Raw genomic sequence first — 22,873 nt, forward strand, 5'->3', positions numbered from 1 at the left:
GAAAGAGAGGAAGGAAGGAATGAAGCAAAAGCAAACAGCACAAGCTTGTGGTATGTTTGAGTTATTACAACTAGGTCTGTTAGCTCAGCAGTGATTCATTATAGCCTATCTTTTTTTTTAAAGAACTTTCTAATCCAGCTGTTTGAATCCTCATCAGGCATCCATCCAAGTTGGCTGTCAGCCCAGGGACACTATTTTCCTTCTCTTTCTTTCTCTTTTGGTTCTCAGTCAAAATTGTTTAAAAAGTTAAGTTGTTTCTCTGCTACAGAGCATTATGCCATTTGTAGCAGATTCATAACTTTTCTGGTTCTCGTGTACTGTTAAAGCTGCTTAAAAGAGTTTCTGTTCTGCATTTATCATGACACAAGGGACTGAAATCTCTGTTACAATCCATTGTCTCCGCCATGGGTCAAAGATGGTTTCATTGAAGCAGCCTTAATTGACCACACAAAGACCATAATATAGGGCCAAGTTATTCCTTTTGGTGTAAAAATCTGTGGACTGGGAAAATATACCTACAAAATTCTGTTGAATTGGAGGGGCTGCTGTTCTACCACATGGTTCCCTTACTAAGACACAAAGGCCAAGGGAAGGAAGCTAAGGACACTGAACTGAATCCTGCTGTTCTCTAGAGCTGACATCCCTCTATGCACCTACCAAGCTTTCTTCCCACCCAGTATTGGTGGTGTGGCAGGTGGATGTGCTGGTCTGCAGTTAGTTCTCTATTTTTGACTACCTGTATACGCATCTTGTGCTTGTCTTTGGAGGTGTCACAGAGCAGAACTTAATGCCAAAAAACTGCTACATTAACCCACAAGTGACTTTGCTATGTAAGCTAAGACTACTTCTACTAAGAGAAAAACACACAGACCACATGCCCTACAAATTCTTCCACAGTTCACCACCCCAAATGCATGTAGATTTTGCCCTGTGCTAAGCGGCAGCACAGAGGATGCCTGTGGCTATGTACTGTAGATGAGCAAGCAGCTGAGCAGCCTTTTCTCCTCCATGCGACTCCACATCTCTTTTCTATGCAATTCCCATGGTTTGCTCCCCTGCACACTGCTCTGAGGGCCTATAGTGTGCAACATCGTTGTTTTCAGTGGGTTGATCTTAGCAATTACATTTTATATAGATGTAAATTGTTCTAAATGGATAAATACATTATAAATCAGGCAACACAGTAAGAGTTCAGATTTCCCTCTCAAGAATCCACACTGTCACAATGAAACTGTCTGAAATTCACTGTTCATGAAAGTAATTAACAATCTGTACGCATAGTACCAGCAGATCTACAACACTTTTGAAAAGGGGGTAAGCATGGCTATCTTCATTTTAGAGACTGGAGCAGTAGATCCTATGACTTGTCCATTGTCACACACTAAGGGCTGGTCTACACTGCGGGGGAAAATCGATCTTAGATACACAACTTCAGCTACGTGAATAACATAGCTGAAGTCGAAGTATTTAAGATCGAATTACTCACCGTCCTCACGGCGCGGGATCGATGTCCGCGGCTCCCCCTGTCGATTCCGCAACTCCTCCATTCAGGTTGATGGAATTACGGAATCGATATAAGCGCATTCGGGGATCGATATATCGCGTCTAGGTGAGACGCGATATATCAATCCCCAAGCAATCGATTGCTACCCGTCGATACGGCGGGTAGTGAAGACGTACCCTAAGTTCCCTGTACAGCTACAGAACTAGAGCTCAGTTCCCCTGATTCGCAGACTCAGTGCTCAGTCCACAACTACCCTTGTTAGCTGCCTGCAGTGTTACCTCTTTTCATTGTGAAAGGAAAATAGAGTAGAATAATACATTTCTGTTAAATGTTTGCCTAAAGCTCTTCTTAAAAAGAGAATACCGTGTATCATATTTTCTGTGCAGACATTATTTTCAGGGTGTTTGTTCAGCAAATTCGGTATTTATGTCGGGATCTGTTGCCACTGGGGAGATAAAAATCCAATCATACTAATGTTGTTAGCAATGCTCATTTGCATAATTCATGCTTTTGATTATGGATCATTGTTAGCCATTACATACAGTGTAATATCTCTGTGGCAAAGTTATGTATTTAATTTGTTCCTGAAGTGACAGTTTCATTTATTATAATATGGTGTTGTTTATGGGTACTGTAACACTTTTATCGCAAGTTAAACCATATGCCATATGAAAAACATATTTTAAATCTTTCTGTATCTGAAACTGCTGTGGCTTATTTGACTTGTTCACCTTTAAAAAGGTTGTTATTGATGACCAGTGGAGGATGTCCCCATCCCAGGATGAAGAAAGGACAGATGCACAAAAGTTCACTCCCAGAAGATGGGGCTCTGGAAAAAGATCTCGGCCAAGGCCACTCTCAGACTATGGTCAGTTGGCAATCAGGAGTTTCTCAATACCAGAAGATTCAGTTGCAGTGGAATCTCAGAAAACAGACTGTGTAGATCGTGAAAGTCAGCCTGGATTGGCTTCTGTGGAGTCTACGGCTCAAATCAGTACAGTAGGTCTGCAAAGAGGGCGAAAACGAAGACCCATCTCTGTAATAGGTGGGGTCAGTTTCTATGGGAACAGCCAGACAGAAGAAATAGAAGATCTGCTGACACAAGTAAGATATAAGATGTGCTCTCTGCAAACTACAAAAGACTCTTCCACTTCCTTGCCTTTATCTTCAAGCTAGAAAATAGAGTGGACATTTTCTTTCTTCTCTTTTTCCAAGCTGACATCACATACTTTGTTTCGCTTTCCTTGTCTCTAATTTTTTGTAAAAAAAACCCATAACATAAGATATTGACTTCTGAATAATCTTGCTTGCATTGTAAACTAACCCTCTTTCTTTCTTGGGATGTTATTTCCAGTAGCAGTTTAAAAATGCTTATTTGTCTATGATAAGGTCACATGTATTTTTTATTAGTCTACAACACACAGCATGTAGGATTCAAGTGAGAGGTGCATACAAATAATATTATAAATACAATAAATTATTCATAATCCTTTGAAACTGATCCTCTTAAAAAGCTATGGGTATGAACTGCTTGGTATTAGCACACATATAGTTAAATGGATAAACCATTCAAAAACATTATAGAACAGACCAGGATCCCAGACTGGATGTCTCAGGGATTTGCTAACATGAAATGGAGTCTTTCCATTGACTTTAATGGGCTGTGGCTTTTGCTTAAATATTCCTATGAGCAGCAGCTAACCAAAATTGATATAAGCTGACAGCACTTGGGTAGCTTGTGAGAAATTAGTGGTCTCAGTCCAGTTTCTAATTGACAGGTATTCACACAGGAAAAACATACACTACTTTACTCCTTGGGGAATTCTGCCCAACTGTGCAATGCAGAATTTTGTAGAAACTAACGTGTGGGCAGAATTTTCTTTCCCTCTGCAAAATGGGCTGCAGTGCTGTTGGCTGCCACTAGGGGCCGCTGGACCCAGCAGAGCCCAGCTCGCACATGAAGACACTACAGGAGGAGAGGGAGAGGGCTACTGGGTTCCTGACAGCTGTAGATCCCAGCATGTCCCGAGGGAAGGAGAGGGCGGTGCACAGGAAACTCCATTCAAGCATGGGACTGATCATCAGGCTGTTTCTCCTTCTGGATCGCTGGGCTTCGGAGGAGTGGAAGGGGGCAGAGAAATAGGAACTGGATTGTGATAGGGATTTCTTTAACTCTCTACTCCTGGGGGAAATTTTTTCTGTCTGTATTGTTACAGACATACTTGTAGACAGGTATTTTGAAATAAATTACCAAAATAATTGAAACTGGCGTGATTATGTGGTGTTATTTTGACAAATAAAATTTGCAGAATTTCAGAATTTTAAAATACTGTGTGCAGAATTTTTTGTTTTGTTGGCACAGAATTTTTTGGTGCAGAATGCCCCCAGGAGTAACTACTTGAACTGGAGCCTTCATTGGCTGTGCTAAGAGGTCAAGGAATGAATACATTTGGGAAATGAAAGCACCCCTTTCTGCCCTAGAGATAGACTACAGAACTGAGTTGAGGCAGTGAAAAGAAGCCTTCTTAGTTGTACGTGTTCTACAGATAGAAAGAGAACTTTGGTCTCAAGTCCTATCCACAATGCATTCTCTTTGTTAATATGTTCTCCATGTAACAAAAAAGTTTGAGAACCCCTGGTTCAAGCAATTGCTAAATTGATTGAACACAGGAAAAAAAATGTAGCATTTCCTTTAAAAGTACTTTGAAGTTGTTAAAGAGACCTGATTGCTCATAGTCTTAATTGTCCTCATAAGACTCTACCTCATGCTGGGAAATTCAATGCAGTGTCATTAAAAGCAAAGCCCCCACTGAAAATAAACAATGATCCCACTCCCTAAATAGGAATGCTAAAATAATGACAGGTCTTTCAGAGTTTCCTGTGAAAACTATTTTTTTAACATGGATATTCTAATGTAGTCAGTAATTCTTTCGCTGTGTAGTATAATACAGTTGTCTTTTACGTTTTCCTAATCAAAAATGGCTGGATTCTCGAGGCTGCACTCTTTTCCAGCAAAATGGACTGAAATCAATGGAAGTTTTGTCTGTGTACAGATCAATGCTGCAGTCCCTAATAAAACATCTATATTGTTTAATTTAGTTAATTAAATACTTAACGTTGTGTTCACGTGAGCCCTTAGCATTATTATCAAATCTATGCCTTCATGAATTGTGAATAAATAATAGCTGGTTTTCAAGAGGTGCTCTTTAATACTGTTAGGGCTTTAAGTCCAATCTACCTTGAAAGGTGTCCTGTATTTTCTGAGACTTACCTCAAGGGATTTCAGCAATATATTGTCATTTTTTAAAAAACCAATCTTTGCTACAGGGTGCAACTTACTTAAAAATAACCTCACCTGTTTCCCACTGGAAACAGATCAGTGCTTTCCTCTTGAAGAGCCAAAGAACAGAGTAGGTTTTTTTAATTGTAGCTTTGCTGCCACAAAGATGGGGTTAAACAAATACATTGTTTTTGGAGTTAAGACCAAAAATATGGGACAACTTCCAAGGTAGGTACATTTTTATGACCAATAACAATGGACATTTAGGTCTCAATCCTACTCCCACTGAAGTTCAATGGCACTTCTTCTGTTGCCTACAAAGGGATCAGGATCAAGACTTTAATGATTAAATTATAATTGACCAGGAATAAATACATTAAAAGTAATTGGCATTGAGGATATTGGGTGTTTGTTATGGAACAATTTGGAGTTGCTTTTCTTGCTTTAGTTCAGTAGTGCAGTTCTGAGATATTGATATGCCATAGGAGAAATAATTTGTAAAAAATGAAATAATAATTATCATATTAAAATATATCAAGATATTTTTCAGTCTGGTGTTTGGTAGTTAAATTGCTACTTAAAATGTATGAAAAATACTTATGATTAAGGAACACATCAGAACTATTTCATAAAGAGCTTTTAAAGCCTAATTTTCATGCAACAGATTTTTTTTTTTGAAAGTGTTGAACATCAGTGGAATGTGAAAAAAGTGCTGTTAACTCGTTTTGTTTTGTCTGACAACTTCGTGTGGGGGAAAAAGCTTTCAAGCAATAGTAAATCAGTCATACCAGTGCGTCAACAAATAGTTCATAGAAAGGATCTGGTGTTTCTATATGCTTAATTTACAAGCCTAAGAGGAAAACAATTAAGAGACTAAGGCCATGTCTACACTAGTGAGCTTACAGCGGCACAGCTGTACTGATGCATCTGCACTTCTGTAAGATCGCTTGCATAGCCGCTATACCGAAAGGAGAGAGCTTACCAGTCAACATCATAAAACTACCTTTGTGAACGGCAGTAGCTGTGTCGGTTGGCAGGAGAAGCTAAAGGTGCCTAATTTACGTTAATATAGACCCTTTTCAAACAGGACTACATTAATGTGATCTAGGTACCTTTTAGTTCATGCTAGTAGGGTCTACACAGGGCAGTGACAGTGCAACACTTCACTTTACACCCCTGTAGTCCAGGGACCATGCAGACAAGCTCTAAGAAAAAAATCAGGTTTAAGAGTCTTTTTTTGGTTTAACTTTAAAGTATGTTCCTCAGCAGCAGGATATTTATCTTGAACAACATTCTGGGAAATTAACACACCTGGTTGTATAATTTCTATTCTTTCTTTCCTTTCAGTATTTCCATTCTGTTACATATTTACAGTTGGCTGACATTACAGTAAACTATTCTGAGATGTTAGCTGCTAGAGCATTTAGACATGGAATATTATGGAGCAAAAACTATAAAGCAGAATATACAGTGTCACTAAACATAACAGAAGGTTATGGAGTTTTTAATATAACAGAGAACCTTAATGCTGTAAGATATTTACCATAATATTGTGTATGGCATGTGATGCTCAATCAGTTTAATGACTGCTTGAACTAGGGTTTCTTAGTGTCCATATAGTCAGCTTGAGAGTGTAAGCAAACCCAGTTTCATACCTGTAGCTGTCTTTGGCTTCCTGGTAGCTTTTACTACTAATAATAATGGATTTTCTTTTTTCTCTCTGTAGCCAATAACACGGCCGCCTGTTCCAGCCCACCAAGTTCCCCCATATAAAGCTGTTTCAGCCAGATTCCGGCCCTTCACCTTTTCACAAAGCACCCCCATAGGCCTGGATCGAGTGGGACGGAGGCAGCAAATGAGAGCATCTAATGGTAAGTTTTACAGGTCTTTTTAAGGGGTTGCAAACCAAATGTGTTACAAAAATGGAGAGAATGGGCCAATTCATCAGTGCCTTGGAAGGTGGGTGTAAACTACACATAGGATGTAAATAGTAAAGTAGCTTATGATGAAGCTACTTTATTTTTATACCTTTTTCTGTTAGTGCTTGTCCTGCTATGCTCAAGTTACACTTGTGTTGCACATCCACTGAATGTTAAATTGATTCAAGTTGCTTCCCTTTACTATTTGAACTCCTATTTCAATCCATGTACTCCCTACTGCTCTCTGAAGGCTTGCTGCTTAACTAAGGGCATGTCTACACTGAAGAAACGCACCCCAGAGCGCTGCAAGTTTCAGCACTGTAAAGTGCCAGTGTAGACAGTGCACGAAGATATGCCTCTCGTGGAGGTAGGTTTTTTTAATAGAGATACACACCCATCTATATCAGAGAACTGAAAGGTCATCAAGTCCAGCCCTCTACCTTCACTAACAGGACCAAGTACTGATATTGCCCTAGATCCTTAAGTGGCCCCCTCAAGGATTAAACTCACAACCTTGGGTTTAGCAGGCTAATGCATAAACCACTGAGCTATCCATCCCCCCACAGCTATGGCTAGCGCTTTAATGTTGCTAGTGAAGACATGCCCTTAAGGTGTGAACTTAAAGTACATTAAAGCACACTAAGCCTTTGCGTGGAGGCTCTCATTCAGAAGTCAAGTGGCAACTGCTGAAAGAGAGTGTTCAGAGAGGGATTTAATGAACTTTAACTAAGGACTTTAAATTCACACCTTTAGTTAATTCAGATTAATTTCCAGTGTAGAAAAACCCTAAATCACCAAAGGATTTGTCCTAGAGATTTGTATGGGAGTTGCACCTGCTTGTCCCAAGAATGAATGTAGCCCATGACATTTATCCAGTTTTATGTGAAGTACAAATCCTTAGAAAGGACTGTAAAATCAAATGCCTTTTTCAAGCAGTGTCTTTTAATGTCCTTTTGATTTGCCTCTTACATTTATTCTCCAGTTCTACTTATCATTAGCACTTACTTGCCACATTATCGCAAGCTGATAGCAAGAACAATAGTGTCATCTCATAAATCATTAATTGGCAGGAGGTTAAAAAGAAGCTTGGTCAATACCATCTGTCTTCTTTCAGATACTAGAGAACATCCTCTGCGCAATTTTACTTATTTTTCATTATCAAGGGCCTAAAAAGTCAAAGCGTATTCTTCACATCAAGCCCCTTCACTTCAGTATTCTAAAGAATAGCTGCTGTAAAGCCACTTGCAACCTTCACTGTACTGCTCCATATACACATGGAGTAAGTAGTGTTGAAATCAGGGCAGCGCTTTAACGTGGGCTGCTTACAGGCCCGTACTGGCTCACTTTCACCCCTGGGCATAGTGTACACCCACTAAAAGCTGTTTTTTGGGTCTCTGATATGCAAGCAGCACAAGTAGAGATGATGTTCTTGTTAGGGGTAGCAGGAACATGTTTGGTGTGAATTTAGATTCAATATTCAGAATTTCCCAACAGACTTGACTCTTATTCAATTTAGAGTTACAGTTAATGCTAGCTGGACATGAGAGGATTTAAATGACAATTCTCCCTCACCCACTGCCAATCAGAGCTTCATGGTGGGGTCAGCTACTGTGCAGGAAAAAGATGGAAAGTAAAGGAAAATAAGGTTCTGTCGGGGCCTTACCACAGATATTGGGAAATGATCTGGCAGTGGTTGCAGGGAGTTTTTTAAGTAGTTCCAGTGAATAATGGAAGGTCACATAGTTAATTTGCCATTTTTTTAACGTATTCTGATCTTTTCCCTTTTCCAGCTTTAGGGTCCGGGAACCCACCTTGGGAGGGTATTGGCTTCAGGGTGAGGAAAAGGTCTTGGCTGCTGGGGAGAATGGATTCTCTGCTTGCCTGCTGCACATTCTGCTCCTCTTCCTCATCCACAAAATCCTCTTCCCTGTTGCGTGAGACTCCCCCCTTGCAGGTGTCCACAGACAGTGGTAGGGTAGTGGTAGAGTCCCCCTCTAGAATGCCATGCAGCTGATCATAGAAGCGGCATGTATGGGGCTCTGACCCAGAGCAACCGTTTGCCTTCTTCGTCTTTTGGTAGGCTTGCCTGAGCTCCTTAACTTTCACGCGGCACTGCTGTGTCCCTGTTGTAGCCTCTCTCCACCATGCCCTGTGTGATTCTGGCATATATGTTAGCATTTCTTCTTTTTGATCGGACTTCTGCCTGTGCAGATTCTTCTTCCCATACAGCAATCAGATCCAGTGTCTCTCGTTCACTCCATGCTGGAGCTTGTTCGCGATTCTGGGACTGCTTGGTCACCTGTGCTGCTGAGCTTGCCATGCTGACCAAACAGGAAATGAAATTCAGAAGTTCCCAGGGCTTTTCCTGTGTATCTGGCTAGTGCATCAGAGTTCAAAGTGCTGTCCAGAGCGATCACATTGGAGCACTCTGGGATAGCTCCCAGAGGCCAATACCTTCGAATTGCATCTGCACTACCCCAAATTCGACCCAGCAAGGTCAATCTTAGCACTACTCCCCTTGTCGGGAAGGAGTACAGCAGTTGATTTTAAGAGCCCTTTAGGTCGATGGAACTGTATTGATTGTGTAGATGCATTGCTTATAAAATTGACCTAATGCAGCTGAATTTGACCTAACCTCATAGTGTAGACAAGGCTCTGAAGCAGACCTGAGGATATGAGAAATCTTACCCTGGAAAAACCTGATTCTGAGGCCCAAAGCCTAAGATTAGGTTTTCATTTTTATTTTGAAGCAACAACTTCTGGGCAGTATTGATGTTTCTTCTTTCTTCCTGAAAAGAAGGAGCTGTGTAAACGATACAGTTGTTACAGCTTGAAAAGAGGTGGAATGTGGCTGGATCTATGTTCATCACAGGGCCAATGCAACCATTTAGGCGACCTAGGCGGTCACCTAGGGCACTAGGATTTGGGAGGGCGGCATTTTCTTTGGCAGCGACTGCGGCGGCTGGACCTTTGGCTGCTCCGGTCGCCACTGGCATTTAGGCGGAGGGAGCTGGGGCAGGGGAGCGTCGGGAGGACCGCCTGCAGCAAGTGAGGGTGGGGGGGCACGCAGGGGAACTCCCCGCCCCAGCTCACTCCTGCCCTGCCTCCACCCTGAACATGCTGATTGGCACCGCAAGCCTGGGAGGCGGGAGAAGTGAAGCAGCGATAGTGTGCTCAGGGAGGAGGCGGGGCAGGGGTGAGCTGAGGTGCGGGGGGGGCGCCTCAGGGCAGAGGGGGGGAGCTGCCACGGAGGGGCGAGGGGCCTCGGGGACGAGGGAGGGTGCAAGATGGAAGTTTCGCCTAGGGCACAAAACATCATTGCATCGGCCCTGGTTCAGCATGTTCATGTACATGGCCTAGAACCCTGCAAGCCCTGCTGAGGTCCTGGTGCAGAGTTGTGTTCTTATTGTGAGGAATGCCTCATTTTGGCCTCTCTTTTTGTGTCTGAATTTATTTATGGATGCAGTTGATGCCATTTAGATTTTTACACATCTATTGTGTCCTCCGTTATTTGTGCTTCCTCATTCCCTTCCTTTCCCCCTTCCCCCAGTCCTCTTGTGCAACAAGCAACTGGCCCACAATAACTCATGTGATATTTTGGCTGCCTTGCTTAGCATGGGGCTGGGACCACAAGGACATACAGAACTTTTTGGGGCAAACGCTGGTCCCATTGAAATCAATGAGAGTTCACTATTCACTTCACAGAGGTCAAAGCCAGGTGATGTTAGACAGCTACCATAATTAACAAACAGATATTTATTGGTCCCTTGAGTCGCCTCTGAAAGGAGTTTTCAGTGTAGTGAGATCTAACCATCTTAACTTGATTTTTTTGTCCATATTTTATGCTATTCCTTTTTCACCTGCCTACTCACATTCTCAGAGGTGTGATAGAGTAATTCAAAGGGGTGAATCTGTTTTATGTTATAGTTTTAGGATTTTGTCTGGACAGCACTTGTTCAGTGTGTATTCTTCAGTCGTTGATGCAGATCCCCAGGTTGGGGGCTCAAGCAAAGGAATTTTCTATGGATGACACATTTTTTAGTTGTTTACTGATTTGTATTGCAAGACACCTTGCAACTGTGCTGTATATGTGCTTTTCATAATATACAGTAGCTTATTGTAACTGTGATTATTCAGCAAGTCTGTTCTCAGCAGGGAATTATGGTGCAGTTCAATGATTCAGAAGGGAGAGCTGTATTTTTCATGTCCACTGGTTGCCTTCAAAATGCAGCAGATCCTGGATTTTGATAATCAAACGTCATTAATATTGTGTTATAAGTTTGGCATTTCATTCTCTCCCTGAGATGGTACAATTGGAAACCATGTGATTTCTGTGGGTGTTGTGATATGCTGTATGCAAAGTCCCTTGGTGGTTTTCTGAGCATCTTACTAGAGAAACCAGCCCCTAGTGAAAGGACTGGCATAGCTAAACAATATTGTTTCCATATAGAGAATCAGTAATTCTGAGTCTCATCCACATACATATAGTGCCATGACTACTTCTTTTAAAATTATTTCAGGATTTTCTTTTTATATCAGTTTTCAAAAAATTAGTACAAATGCAGATTGTTGAAGAATACATGATTTGACTGTAGGGGCAAATCCTGCCCTTGCCTCTAGAACCGATGCAATTCCCCTATGCAAAGGAGAGCACGATGCTGGGGTGATAGATGCTAATCTCCATAGCATCCCTTGTGCTCTGACATGAGAGGATTGGTGGGGTCATTGCTGAAGTGGGCTATGGAATGAGTGAAGACAGAGCTAAGTGGCTATTCGTGTCCTTCCTTCTCTACCCCCTGTGGTAGAGTTACAGTGAGGCTGCGGCCTGAGTGAGGGAACACCTCCTTTGCCCCATCACAGAGCAATTGGCTGCTGATTAGAATTTGGGTTATAATGTAGTGATAGTCGCTTATAACCAAACAAATATACCACAGTTTAGTTGTGAAGTAACAACAGCATTTAAGAACTGTGTGAAAAATACCTTTGGGTGTATAGTTATCCTACACATTACATTTTGGAATAATATCATAAATGTACAATCTTATGCAAAGCAGTATTGGAAGACATATTTTGGCATATGGCTAGAAGAAATTGCAACTCATAATAGCCTTTTCCTGTGACTTGGAGTAGAAGAGATATATCCTTTGAATTTAAATTGAAACTCTAATTCACATTTAGCTGCTTTAATGAAAAGTAGCAAATACCCTTGCTGGCACTGACAGGACTGAAAAACATTCTTCATTGCAGTGTCATTAGCTACAGTGCAGTAGACTGTAAGTACATTATCAATGAACACTGTATATACAGGTTTTGTTTCTTTTCTGTAACTTCCTCCCTAAGGGTACCCCATGATGTCACTGATCCACTAAACCCACAGCTATACGGGAACAGTGAATGAGCTGTCAGTTTCTAAGTAGGCTCTGGCCTGATATGCACATACAGAAGCTCAAAGCAATGAATAAGCTGTTTCTGAATTTTCAGTAGCTCAAAGGCTCTAAGCCTTTCTGGATCTCTGTGAATCTTTTAGGACTAAGCTTCACCTATTAAAGGCCAAGCCCCTACTCTGTACGTTGTTTTTGACAGCAGCATGGTAGCCAGGGGGGAAATGGCACGATTTTGGAGTCTGGAGAGCCTTCAGATGGGTATGTGTGAGTAGAAGGTTCACTCTTCTTATTCTCTGTAATGTTTCTGATTTAAAATTTTCAAGTGTTAGCGTCACTAGGCTTGATTCTGATCACATTCATGTTGTTGTAAATAATGTAAACTCCACTGCAATCAACTGAGTTACACCAATGGAAAGCTGGATAGAGATCAGAATCAGGCTCACATTGTCTTAAGTTTTTGCAATCATTAGAGCCACAAGGATACCCATCCCTATCTGTAAAATATTTACTCCTGCCGGTAAACATTAGAGGAATGGATACAGAGAGTAAGTGATTGGTTGTTTTTTAAAATCTAGCTACCAAGGCAGTGGAAGCCTCTTGACTGGTAGGGAATAATGAGCAGTTACCAGCCCAAAAATTACACTCATTTTCATCTTTAGTTAAATGTTTTCGAGTATTTATGTCTACTATCTTTGCTGCAACAAACCAGTTGTCAGTACTGACATTACAATGCAGCTGTAAAAATGAGATCCGGGATGAAATTTAACACATCAGATTTGAGGCTAGAAGCTGATTTTTATATATTAGTTATTTACAGATTTTCAGGAAAGCAATGTCAGTGAGTTTTAAATGATACCACTTTTAAAATATATAGTTCTATTAGTTTTCAGATTTGTAACCCTATGGCTGAGAGATCTCAACTTTTTAATAGGAATTTTGCAGCCTCCTTGACTAGCTCTATGAGACATTAATATAAATATGTATTTTAAAATGTTTTGTGGTGGGTAGAATAACTGTGTTGTTTTACGTCAAGACTAAGGGCAAAATTGTGCCCGTCTAAAGAAAGCAAGCCACAAGGTAAATGTTTTAATTGACCTCTGCATCCTATGGCTTTGATTACTCTTGAAAAATTAGTATCCATATAAGCGGAAATGCTTGCAAGGGTGCAAGTGTAAGCACTAATATAGACAGGGCTATCTATACTGTCATGAAAACCTGTGGGTTACACTGTATAGACCATCTGCGTGGGATCCAAAAAACAAGGCAAGCCTCTCAGGTAGAGGTGGTTGGGAATTTTTTGGCTGACAGGCTTTTTGTCAAAAAATGCTGATTTGTCAAAAAAAATTTAGTGGAAATGTATAATTTTTGACAAAAGTTTTGCTGGGGAGGTTTTTCAGCTTCAAGATGGTATTTCTGGTCAAAACAAGAGTTAGACAGGGAGACATCCAACCTAGAATAGCCAATAGCCTGCTGGTTAGGTCACTCACCTGGGAAGTGGGAGGGACAGGTTCAAGTCCCTCTTCCAAATCTGGCAGAGCAGCGACTTGAACCTGACTCTCCCAGGTTCCATGTGAGTGCCGTAATCTCCCCATCTCTTCTACCTTTTTTCACATTTCACCCCCCCCAACCCCCAAATCCCTTGACTAGGGAAATTTTTTTTGAATCTTGAAAATTTTAATAGGCTAGGAAAAGCATTTCCCGCCTAGTTCTACTCTCTGCTTTTTTCTACTTCATAGCCTACTCCATGCAGGATTACACTGCAGGCCACCTGCAAGGGCAGTGTGTGAATTGCCCCTTCAGGGAGGCTACCCTGGCCCTGCCCCTTCTTCCCAAGGCCCTGCCCCTTCCATCCCTTCCCTTGGAGCCCTGAGCCTACCCCTCCCCGCACCATGGCCAGAGAAGCCCCGGCCCACCCACCCTAAAACTGGAAACTGGACACCTGGCAACACTGGCCCGAGCGCCGGCCTGCCTGCCTCAGCTGCCCGTGCCACTGGCCAGCCCAAGCACTGGCATGACCCCCAGGCCACTGGCCGGTCCAAGTAGTGGCCTGACCCCCAGGCCAATCCGAGCAACGGCTAGTGTTGCCAGGTGTCCAGTTTTCGACCAGAACACTGAGTCAAAAAGGGACCCTTGTGGCTCCAGTCAGTACCACTGACCAGGCCGTTAAAAGTATGGTTGGCAGTGTTGCCAGTACAGCGGGGCTGGCAGGCTCCCTACCCAGCTCTGTGTGGCTCCCGGAAGTGGCCAGCATGTCCCTCCGGCTCCTAGGTGAAGGGGCGGCCACAGGGCTCTGCGTGCTGCTCCCATCCCAAGTGCTGGCTCCACAGCTCCCATTGGCTGGGAACTGCGGCCAATGGGAGCTGCAGGGGGCAGCGCCTGCAGGCATGGGCAGTGTGCAGAGCTCCATGGCCGTCCCTTCACCTAGGAGCCAGAGGGACATGCTGGCTGCTTCCAGAAAGTGGCTGAGGTAAGTGCTACCCAGAACGTGCACCCCAATCCCTTCCCGCACCCCACCACCCTGCCCCAGCCCTGAGCCCCCTCCTGTACCCCAAACCCCTCATCCCCAGCCCCACCTCAGAATCCACACCCCCAGACAGAGCCCTCACATCCTCCCCTGCACCCCACTCCCTGCCCCAGCCCAGTGAAAATGAGCAAATGAGCAGGGGTGGGGGAGAGTGGGCAACAGAGGGAGGGAAGATGGAGTGAGTAGGGGCGGGGCCTCAGAGAAGGGGTGGAGCAGAGGCATGGCCTCAGGGTGGGGCAGGGGTCAGGGCAAAGGTTTTCAATTTTCTGCAATTAGAAAGTTGGTAACACTAGCCCCTTCTGGCTTCAGGGGAAGGGAGAGTGAGGGTGAGGCTCGAGACGGAGTATGGGTGGGGCCACGGCCTGGGTTAGGGGAGACTAACCTGGCCTATTATGCCTGCTGCCCCTGACTATCTGCCTAAGAGTCGTATAAAGATTAGGGCCCAAATTTTTAAGGGTATTTACGCATTGCTGTGCTCAGAATTGCAATGCCTAAGTGTCATTCTCAAAAGAGACTTAGGCACTTATGAGCCTAAATTGGTTTTAACAGTCAATGGGATTGAGGCTCCTAAGTGCCTAAACTCCATTTGAAACTTAACTTAGGCCTGGTCTACACTGGGGGGGGGTGGAAATCGATCTAAGATACGCAACTTCAGCTACGAGAATAGCATAGCTGAAGTCGATGTATCTCAGATCAACTTAGATTGACTTACTTCACGTCCTCGCGGCACAGGATCGACGGCCGCCGCTCCCCTGTCAACTCCGCTTTCGCCTCCTGCAGCGGTGGAATTCCGGAGTCGATGGGGATCACGTTCGGGGATTGATTTATCTAGTTGAGATGCAATAAATCGATCCCTGATAGATCGATCATTATCCACCGATCCAGGTAGTGTTGTGTAGATGTACCCAGGCTCCTAAATAGGTTAGACATTGGAATCCTGAGCTCAACAACACCTAAATACCTTTTAAAATCTGAACCTAAGTTCTTTCCCCTGAGCCAGGGACCTCTGCAGGAAACTATCTACCTACCTGTGACACCAGCCCAAAAATTTTAATGGTTTACATCCAGGTCTACTTCTGTGTAGCTCTGTTTGCTTCAGTGGGTTTATTCCTGATTTGCATGGGTGTGTAAATGAGAGGAAAATCACTTCCTAAATGTGGTGGTGTTATATTTTCAAGAGCAAAGGCACTTTCTAAGGGGTTTGCCTTAGTCTATTGGCAGTTTTATGTTCACATTTCTAATTAAATTGTTTTTGTATGTTTGCTTTTCCGAGAAGGCTTTGATTAAACCAAATTACTCTGTTTCAAGCCTGTCACTATTGTTTTAGTTGTTACAGATGGTGGAACTGAATCTTCTGCCTTAGTTGATGACAATGGTAGTGAGGAGGATTACAGTTATGAGGAGCTCTGCCAACCCAGCCCTAGATATCTGCAGCCTGGAGGGGAACAACTAGCAATTAATGAGGTAAGTGGAGGGTACATTCCAGTATGTCTAACCTTTTGGTTAAAGTGATGATGCCTCATGTGTTTTATATATCTATACTCAAGCTTGAGAGTCTGGGATCCAGACCTTTTTGCTGCATTATCTAATTTCTCAGACAGGTAATTATACAAGGACAGATTTCTCAAAATACTCAGCTCATCCTGAAACAGGTTGTATTTATTTATCTCCTTGTTGTTTAATTATGCTTGTTTAGTTTTCTAGCAGTCTACAGATTGGTCTTTGCTGAGCTTTTGTCCTTCACCAACATTTTCCCCCCCATACATTTCAGCTGATAAGTGACGGCAGCATGGTCTATGCAGAGGCACTGTGGGACCATGTGACTATGGATGATCAAGAGCTAGGCTTTAAAGCTGGGGATGTCATCAGAGTCCTTGAAGCTTCCAACAAAGACTGGTGGTGGGGAAGAAATGAAGACAAGGAAGCCTGGTTTCCAGCTAGCTTTGTCAGGGTTAGTAACCTACGTCTGTTTTTTTTCTACAAGGAGAGCCTGATTCATCATTGCATTATTGCAGCTTTACATCAGTTTCCTGGTAAAATGTCAGTATAACAATGGTTTGTTTTATTTTGTTAAATGTTGCTATTCTCGATTAAGCATTCATCTCTTTATATCCTTGTTTCATGCTGAATGCCCCAAACCAATATTAAATTGAAATTAAATGCCTGATTCTCCACTGCCTTGCATTTGCAAATCAAAATTGTAACTCCTTATGGCCACTTTTCACAGGCATAAAAACCTACACAAGGGACAGGGCAAAAGAGAATCAGGCCCAAATATTTGTAATCTACTTGGCCACATTTTACTGTCACTTACTCCTGGGTAACCCTTTCAAAATCCAAATAGAAATGAGGACAGTGACCCAGCTCATCATTATCATTATTATTTGGACTATGTCCCATGGAGGTAAAGGAACCAGCACTAATACAACTCAAGAGTGGTCAATATGTACAGAAAGAGCACAGCAGTTTTGGGGATGGAGATGGGGACATCTGTTGTACTCAGCAGTCTCTTCTGATATTTCAGGGATTTCACTGGTAAAATAATGCCAGACTTGTCATCATTTGTGGCAGTTCTGTCCATAATGTGAATACCTTATTCGCAGTTCAGCCAAGAGTCTCATAACAGTACAGCTACTGAGGGATAGCTATAGCTGTATTGTATCATTAATTATATTACAGTAGCTTCTAGATGCCACAACTGAAATCGGGGCGCTACTGTGCTAGGTGCTGTACAAGTAAATTGTAAGAGACAGACCCCCCCCCATAAAGAGTTTACCATCTAAATAGGCATGTTGAAGAAAGAGTGAGTGAAAGGCAGCCTTGTTGTTCCCATTTTACAGATAAGGAACTGAGGCAGAGAGAGTAAAGGTAAAATTTTCAAAAAGGTATTTAGGCATTGCAATGTTGAATAAAGCAAGGCCTAAATACGTTTAAAAATGTGAACTTCAGGCACTCTTTAAAATATTATTCTTAAGTGACTTGTCCAAGGGCACACACAGAGTTAATAGCAGAGCTGGGGCCATTAAACCCAGATCTCCCTCATCACAGTCCAGTAATTTAACCACATGGTCATTTTTCCTGTCAATTTTCCCATTTGTGTGAATTAGGTAAATAATGAAGGTGATGGGACTCTAATACAAAAATGTTAAATCTGACTTCAGAAAACTGTATGTTTAACTTTGGATATCAGTGTGAGTGTGAGTGCCCCATTCTTTGGGAAAGGAGGACATTGGGGGAAGGGAGAAATGACTGTAACTGATTACTTCAGATCAGGGCCGCCCGAGGGGGGGTGGGGTGCAAATGGGGCAATTTGCCCCAGGCCCCGGGCCCTGCGAGCCGTAGCCCGGCGGTGGTCCGGGTCTATGGTGGCATTTCGGTGGCGGGGGCCCCTTCAGTGCTGCCGAAGATGCAGAGCGACTGAAGGGTCCCCCACCGCCAAAATGCCACCGAAGACCCAGAATGCTGCTGAGTGAGTACAGGTGCCACAGCTCCCCTGCTTTGCCCCAGGCCCCTGAATCCTCTGGGCAGCCCTGCTTCAGATCAGTATCATCCAACTTTAACATGAAAAATAAAGCCACTATTTATTGGAGTATTCGCAATAAGCACCCACTATTCATGCTCTCTCTAATAAATCTGCACTTCCGTTAACAAAAAATATAGGCAACTTTTATATGATGGCCTTCGGCTACTATGGTGAGGAAGGCCATATGGGTACCCAGAAAGAAAGAGCGAGCCGATTCCTGAAACCTTTACATTAGTAGCCAGTGGAAATACTTGCTTAAGAGTTACATGATAGACCTTATTATGGAATTCTATATGTATAACCTAGGACTGGGGACCAGTAATATAATAATTATTATTATTATTAATAATAATCAGTTATGAGCTGCCTCTATTGTAATTAAATAAAGTTTGTAATAATTTTTAACATTTGTTTTTGTAACACCTTGCTGCACTATTCTAGCTGTCTTTTCTGTTATGAATGCAGCTACGAGTTAATCAGGATGAACTTGGAGAAAATTGTGGTAGCATCCAGGATGAAGAGCAGCATGCAGATGCTAGCAAACATCGCCAAAAAATTGCTGAAAACAAGGATCAGATGAGAACCAATGTTATACAAGAAATAATGAACACGGAGAGAGTCTATATCAAACATCTCAAGGACATCTGTGAGGTACAGTGTCAAGCCATAGACTTAGAGCATTCCACAGACCTAGTTTGAAGAAATATCACTTATGAGTGAAAACTTGAGCATTTTCTGTTGTCAAAAGATTTATCCTTGCAATTCTAAGGCTGTCAATGAGAATGTTCTCTTATGCGGTTCTAACTCTCTTCTTTATTGAACACCATAATATACCTTTTTTAAAGAACACTTCATTTTGTATCTGTTAACAATGCATTGCTTTCCTGACTGCAGTTTCCATGTTAGGGGAGAGAGTCCAGCTTACTTAGTATTTGCTACCACTTTGCCTCTGTAGATAACTGTAAACCCATGTAATACTGTAGTATCTAGTTACAGTTTAGTGTCTGAACGTTTTGAAGGTGGCCTGCAGAGGAAAAAATGAAATATTGGATTGGCACTATTTTTCTGGTCATTTATTATGTAATTCTATTTTTTAAGAATATTCTGCTTGTTTAAACTGCAAAAAGATCAGTAGTATCAAGACTTACCTTCTCTGTTTGTTTTTTGCTGGAGTTTCCTTGGAGGACCAGAGACCAGTAGTAGGAGGTTTCTCACACCTTAATTGAAGTTTGAGCCTTTAACTATGAACTTTTTTCTCTCATATGTGGGTTGGGTGTTTGACTTAGAGTAGTAAAAAAAGAACCTGTGAAGGATGGTAAACAGCCTGACCAAAAAAATCATGTCTCCATTCAGTTTGTTAGGTTTCACTTTTCTGCTTGTTATGTCATAGTCCTATTAGTTCTCTAGTCATATACAGAATCTTCCAGGAAAAATAAAAATAATAAGAGCTGCTCTTCTAGTGTGGCAAACACACAGATTATTTTTTATCAGGCCTAAAGAAACAAAACAAAGACACAAACCCATTTTTTTCAGGTAATCCTTAAAATTTGTTGCTAAATTTCAATTCCTTGAGCAAGATCATCATTAAGATACATTTTTTATCTATGCCAGGGTAAGTGTAATTAAATCTTATACATCAGGACATAAGCTATAAAAGGTCCAGGAGGAATTTTTACCAATGTGTATCTAACACATTTGGCTTGCTTCATGGTGGGTGAATTTCATCTTCCACTGAAGCACAGGTATTGGCAATTGCTAGAAGAATACCAGACTGGCTAGACCAAATGTTTTGAACCAATATGACACATCTTGTGTTGCTTTATGAATGTAAGAATTTATCTCCCTGACTTGTCCAACTGAATTGCCTTCTGTCTTCACACTAGCCCCAAGATGCTTGCCTCTTTTTTGCCATTTATTCTTTCAGGTACCATTCTGTTGCTCCAGCTACCAATTTCTATTTAGTTATTTTCTTTGGAGAGTGTGGATGTGATGTAATATGTGTGAGAAACTAACGTTAACTTTCATTGGTTTAACTGTTGCTGAGATACATCAGTACATACATTGATGTCAGGAGGAGTTGGAGCTCTCAGGATTTAGCCCACTGATATTAATTCTTTAACATCACTAATCCAGTTCATCTATGTTTTTTGTTTTTTTTTAAAGACAGAGTGGCTGTGTATTTAGTGGGCCAGTGCTAATGCACATGTTTTCCAAGGGGAATAAATGTACCCAAGTTCAGCAAAGAGTGAATCACTTATGGCTGTGCAAGCAGGACAGTGGTGTGCTTACATGTAGGTCTGAGTCAGAGAAAAATTTACTCTAGAGACTGACTCAGAGTTACAAGACCTGCACAAGAAATAAGTTCCCTTGTGGGGGTGCCTGTGCACCAAAGCAAAAGGCAAAAAACACCAACTTGGCTTGGAGCATTGGCCCGTCCCTTAACAGGCTGGGGTTGGGAAGGTAGGGACATGCATAGTAGCACCCAGCAGCACCCAGAAATGGTATTCAGAAACTCCAAGAGTCTGCTTGAACCTAGTTACCTCACTGCAGCAATTGCAAGTTCTTTGGTGCTAGCAGCTCACAGGGAGATCTGGGAGCAACATGCCTGACAGCGTCCAAAGGTACAGACCTGGCAAACATCTCCTAACCACACAGTTTAACCTCAGTGCTCACATGTACCTGGGTTCCATCCCCCATTGTGTGTGCAACAGATGTTTTCTGGCAGCCATTTTAGCATACTGTATCCCATCCTCCCCACAGTGCGTTAAACAGCAGATATTTATTAGCTTGCCAGGTGTGCCTTACTGCCACATGTTTGTTGATCATATGCCTCTTTGTGACATGCGGCAGGAGCTGACCACTTACCTCAGCAGAACCCTAATCCTTCCTCTTCCTCCTGGCTGCCCAGTTGTTTGTATTACCTGCTTTTTGGTACTGAATTAGAAGTTACTTCAAGTGCTTTGTGGGGTTGGAGCATTGTAACGTATCTACTTAGAGACTGAGACAAATGTACTGAATTGAGCCCATATAGATAGACATAAAGACAGATAAATATTTGTTAATGGAACATTTGGGTTTTTAGGTAGCAGTCATTCCAGTACCAGTAGGGTCCTGTCCATGCTATAGATTTTGTCGTGTTTAAGCAGTGTTTGAACACAGTGGCACCTCAAGCACATTATAGCAAGGTAATCTTACCTATGTGGCTGGGACCAAGCTCTGAAATACTCAAGGAACCATGCGCTAGTGTAACACAAACAGACCCTGGTCATCGGCGGGTGGGATTGAACTTGAAACCTCTGGAGCTCAGTGCATGAGCCTCTACTGCATGAGCCAAAAGCCATGTGGCCCTTAGACTCATTAATTTCTCTCTAAGTCAGTGGTGGGCAGCCTGCGGCCCACAGGCCACATGTAGCCCATCAGGGTAATATGCTGGCGGGCTGCCAGAAAGTTTGTTTACATTTGCACGGCCACCTGTCTGCAGCTCCCAGTGGCCACGGTACGCCATTCCTGGCCAATGGGAGTTGCAGGAAGCAGTGGCCAGCATGTCCCTGCAGCCCGCACTGCTTCCTGCCGCTCCCATTGGCTGGGAACAGTGAATCACGGCCACTGAGAGCTGCAGGCAGCTGTGCAAATGTAAGCAAACTGTCTGGTGGCCCACCAGCGAATTACCCCGACAGGCCATGTGTGGGCTGCAGGTTGCCCACCACTGCTCTAAGTGGTTTCAGTGCCACTAGATGGGACAGAGCACCACCCCTTAGAGGTGTGTGGGTTACACTAGCCCTAGCAAAGATTATCTTTAGACTGTGTTTTTACAGAATTTGGTCTCATCTGTGCAGGCAAGATCAAACTCTGTCATAGCACGATTGGGACAGTTACTACTAAGCACTGTGGCAAAATTGGTAGTGCAGGCTCTCCTCCTCTTGGATTGGTATTTATTAACAGTAAGATACAGCTCTGTATTAGATATTATACAAGTTCTGACATCTGGCTTCCTGACTAATCAACTCTAGGATGAAACAGAATTAGGATTGGGAGAATCAGTAACATAACTGTTCAGACACAAATCTGAATTTGTACATTGAGTTTTGTAGTGAATATGGCCTTGAAATCAGACACCACAAAAATCTAACCTTGGAAAGTAGAATATCAGATTGAGTTGCCTTGTTCAATACAGACGCCATTTTCAAGCTCTTGATCTCTTTCAGATTTGATACAAAGAGGTTTTCTTATTTTCTTTCCAGGGATATATTCGGCAGTGTCGTAAACATACAGGAATGTTCACCATGGCTCAGTTAAACACCATTTTTGGAAACATTGAGGATATTTACAAATTCCAAAGAAAGTTTCTGAAAGATCTTGAGAAACAGTACAACAAAGAGGAACCTCATTTAAGTGAAATAGGATCCTGCTTTCTTCAACATGTATGTCATTTAATTCCATTTTGCTTATGAAATAAAATATGATTAGTAAATGTTAAACTACCATGAGGAAGACACTTTAGTTAGTGCTGATTATATGAAAACATTTAAAATCCCTCCCTTTTTTCCACCTCCACCCATTGAGTAGGCCTATTTTCCTTGTAAGTCAACAGTCTTTCCATTTTCATAGCTATGGTGATCTGGTGATCCCTGATGAACAGGACTGTTTCCAACAATAACAGGCAATGTTCCCTCTAATTTTTTCCATCCATGTGCAGAATAAATTTTCTTATGTGCACTGAGGTATGTGCCTGTATGCAC

The 22,873-nt window shown here is 42.4% G+C and overlaps 1 protein-coding gene across 11 annotated transcripts in view; it reads left to right on the forward strand.

Moving 5' to 3' along the window:
- The window catches only part of SPATA13 (spermatogenesis associated 13), a 266,452-nt gene that overhangs the window by 220,864 nt on the left and 22,715 nt on the right, over positions 1-22,873 (forward strand). For 10 of the 11 annotated variants that reach the window (XM_050937148.1, XM_050937150.1, XM_050937140.1 and 7 more), the window contains 6 exons: positions 2,246-2,608; positions 6,511-6,655; positions 15,939-16,075; positions 16,383-16,562; positions 18,600-18,785; positions 22,376-22,555. In XM_050937148.1, the coding sequence (XP_050793105.1) occupies positions 2,246-2,608; positions 6,511-6,655; positions 15,939-16,075; positions 16,383-16,562; positions 18,600-18,785; positions 22,376-22,555 (1,191 nt within the window). The remainder of the gene's footprint in view (positions 1-2,245; positions 2,609-6,510; positions 6,656-15,938; positions 16,076-16,382; positions 16,563-18,599; positions 18,786-22,375; positions 22,556-22,873) is intronic. The other variant, XM_050937149.1, reaches the window with a different exon arrangement.

Source organism: Gopherus flavomarginatus, chromosome 1 (assembly GCF_025201925.1).
Source record: "Gopherus flavomarginatus isolate rGopFla2 chromosome 1, rGopFla2.mat.asm, whole genome shotgun sequence".
Classification (NCBI taxonomy): Eukaryota; Metazoa; Chordata; order Testudines; family Testudinidae; genus Gopherus; species Gopherus flavomarginatus.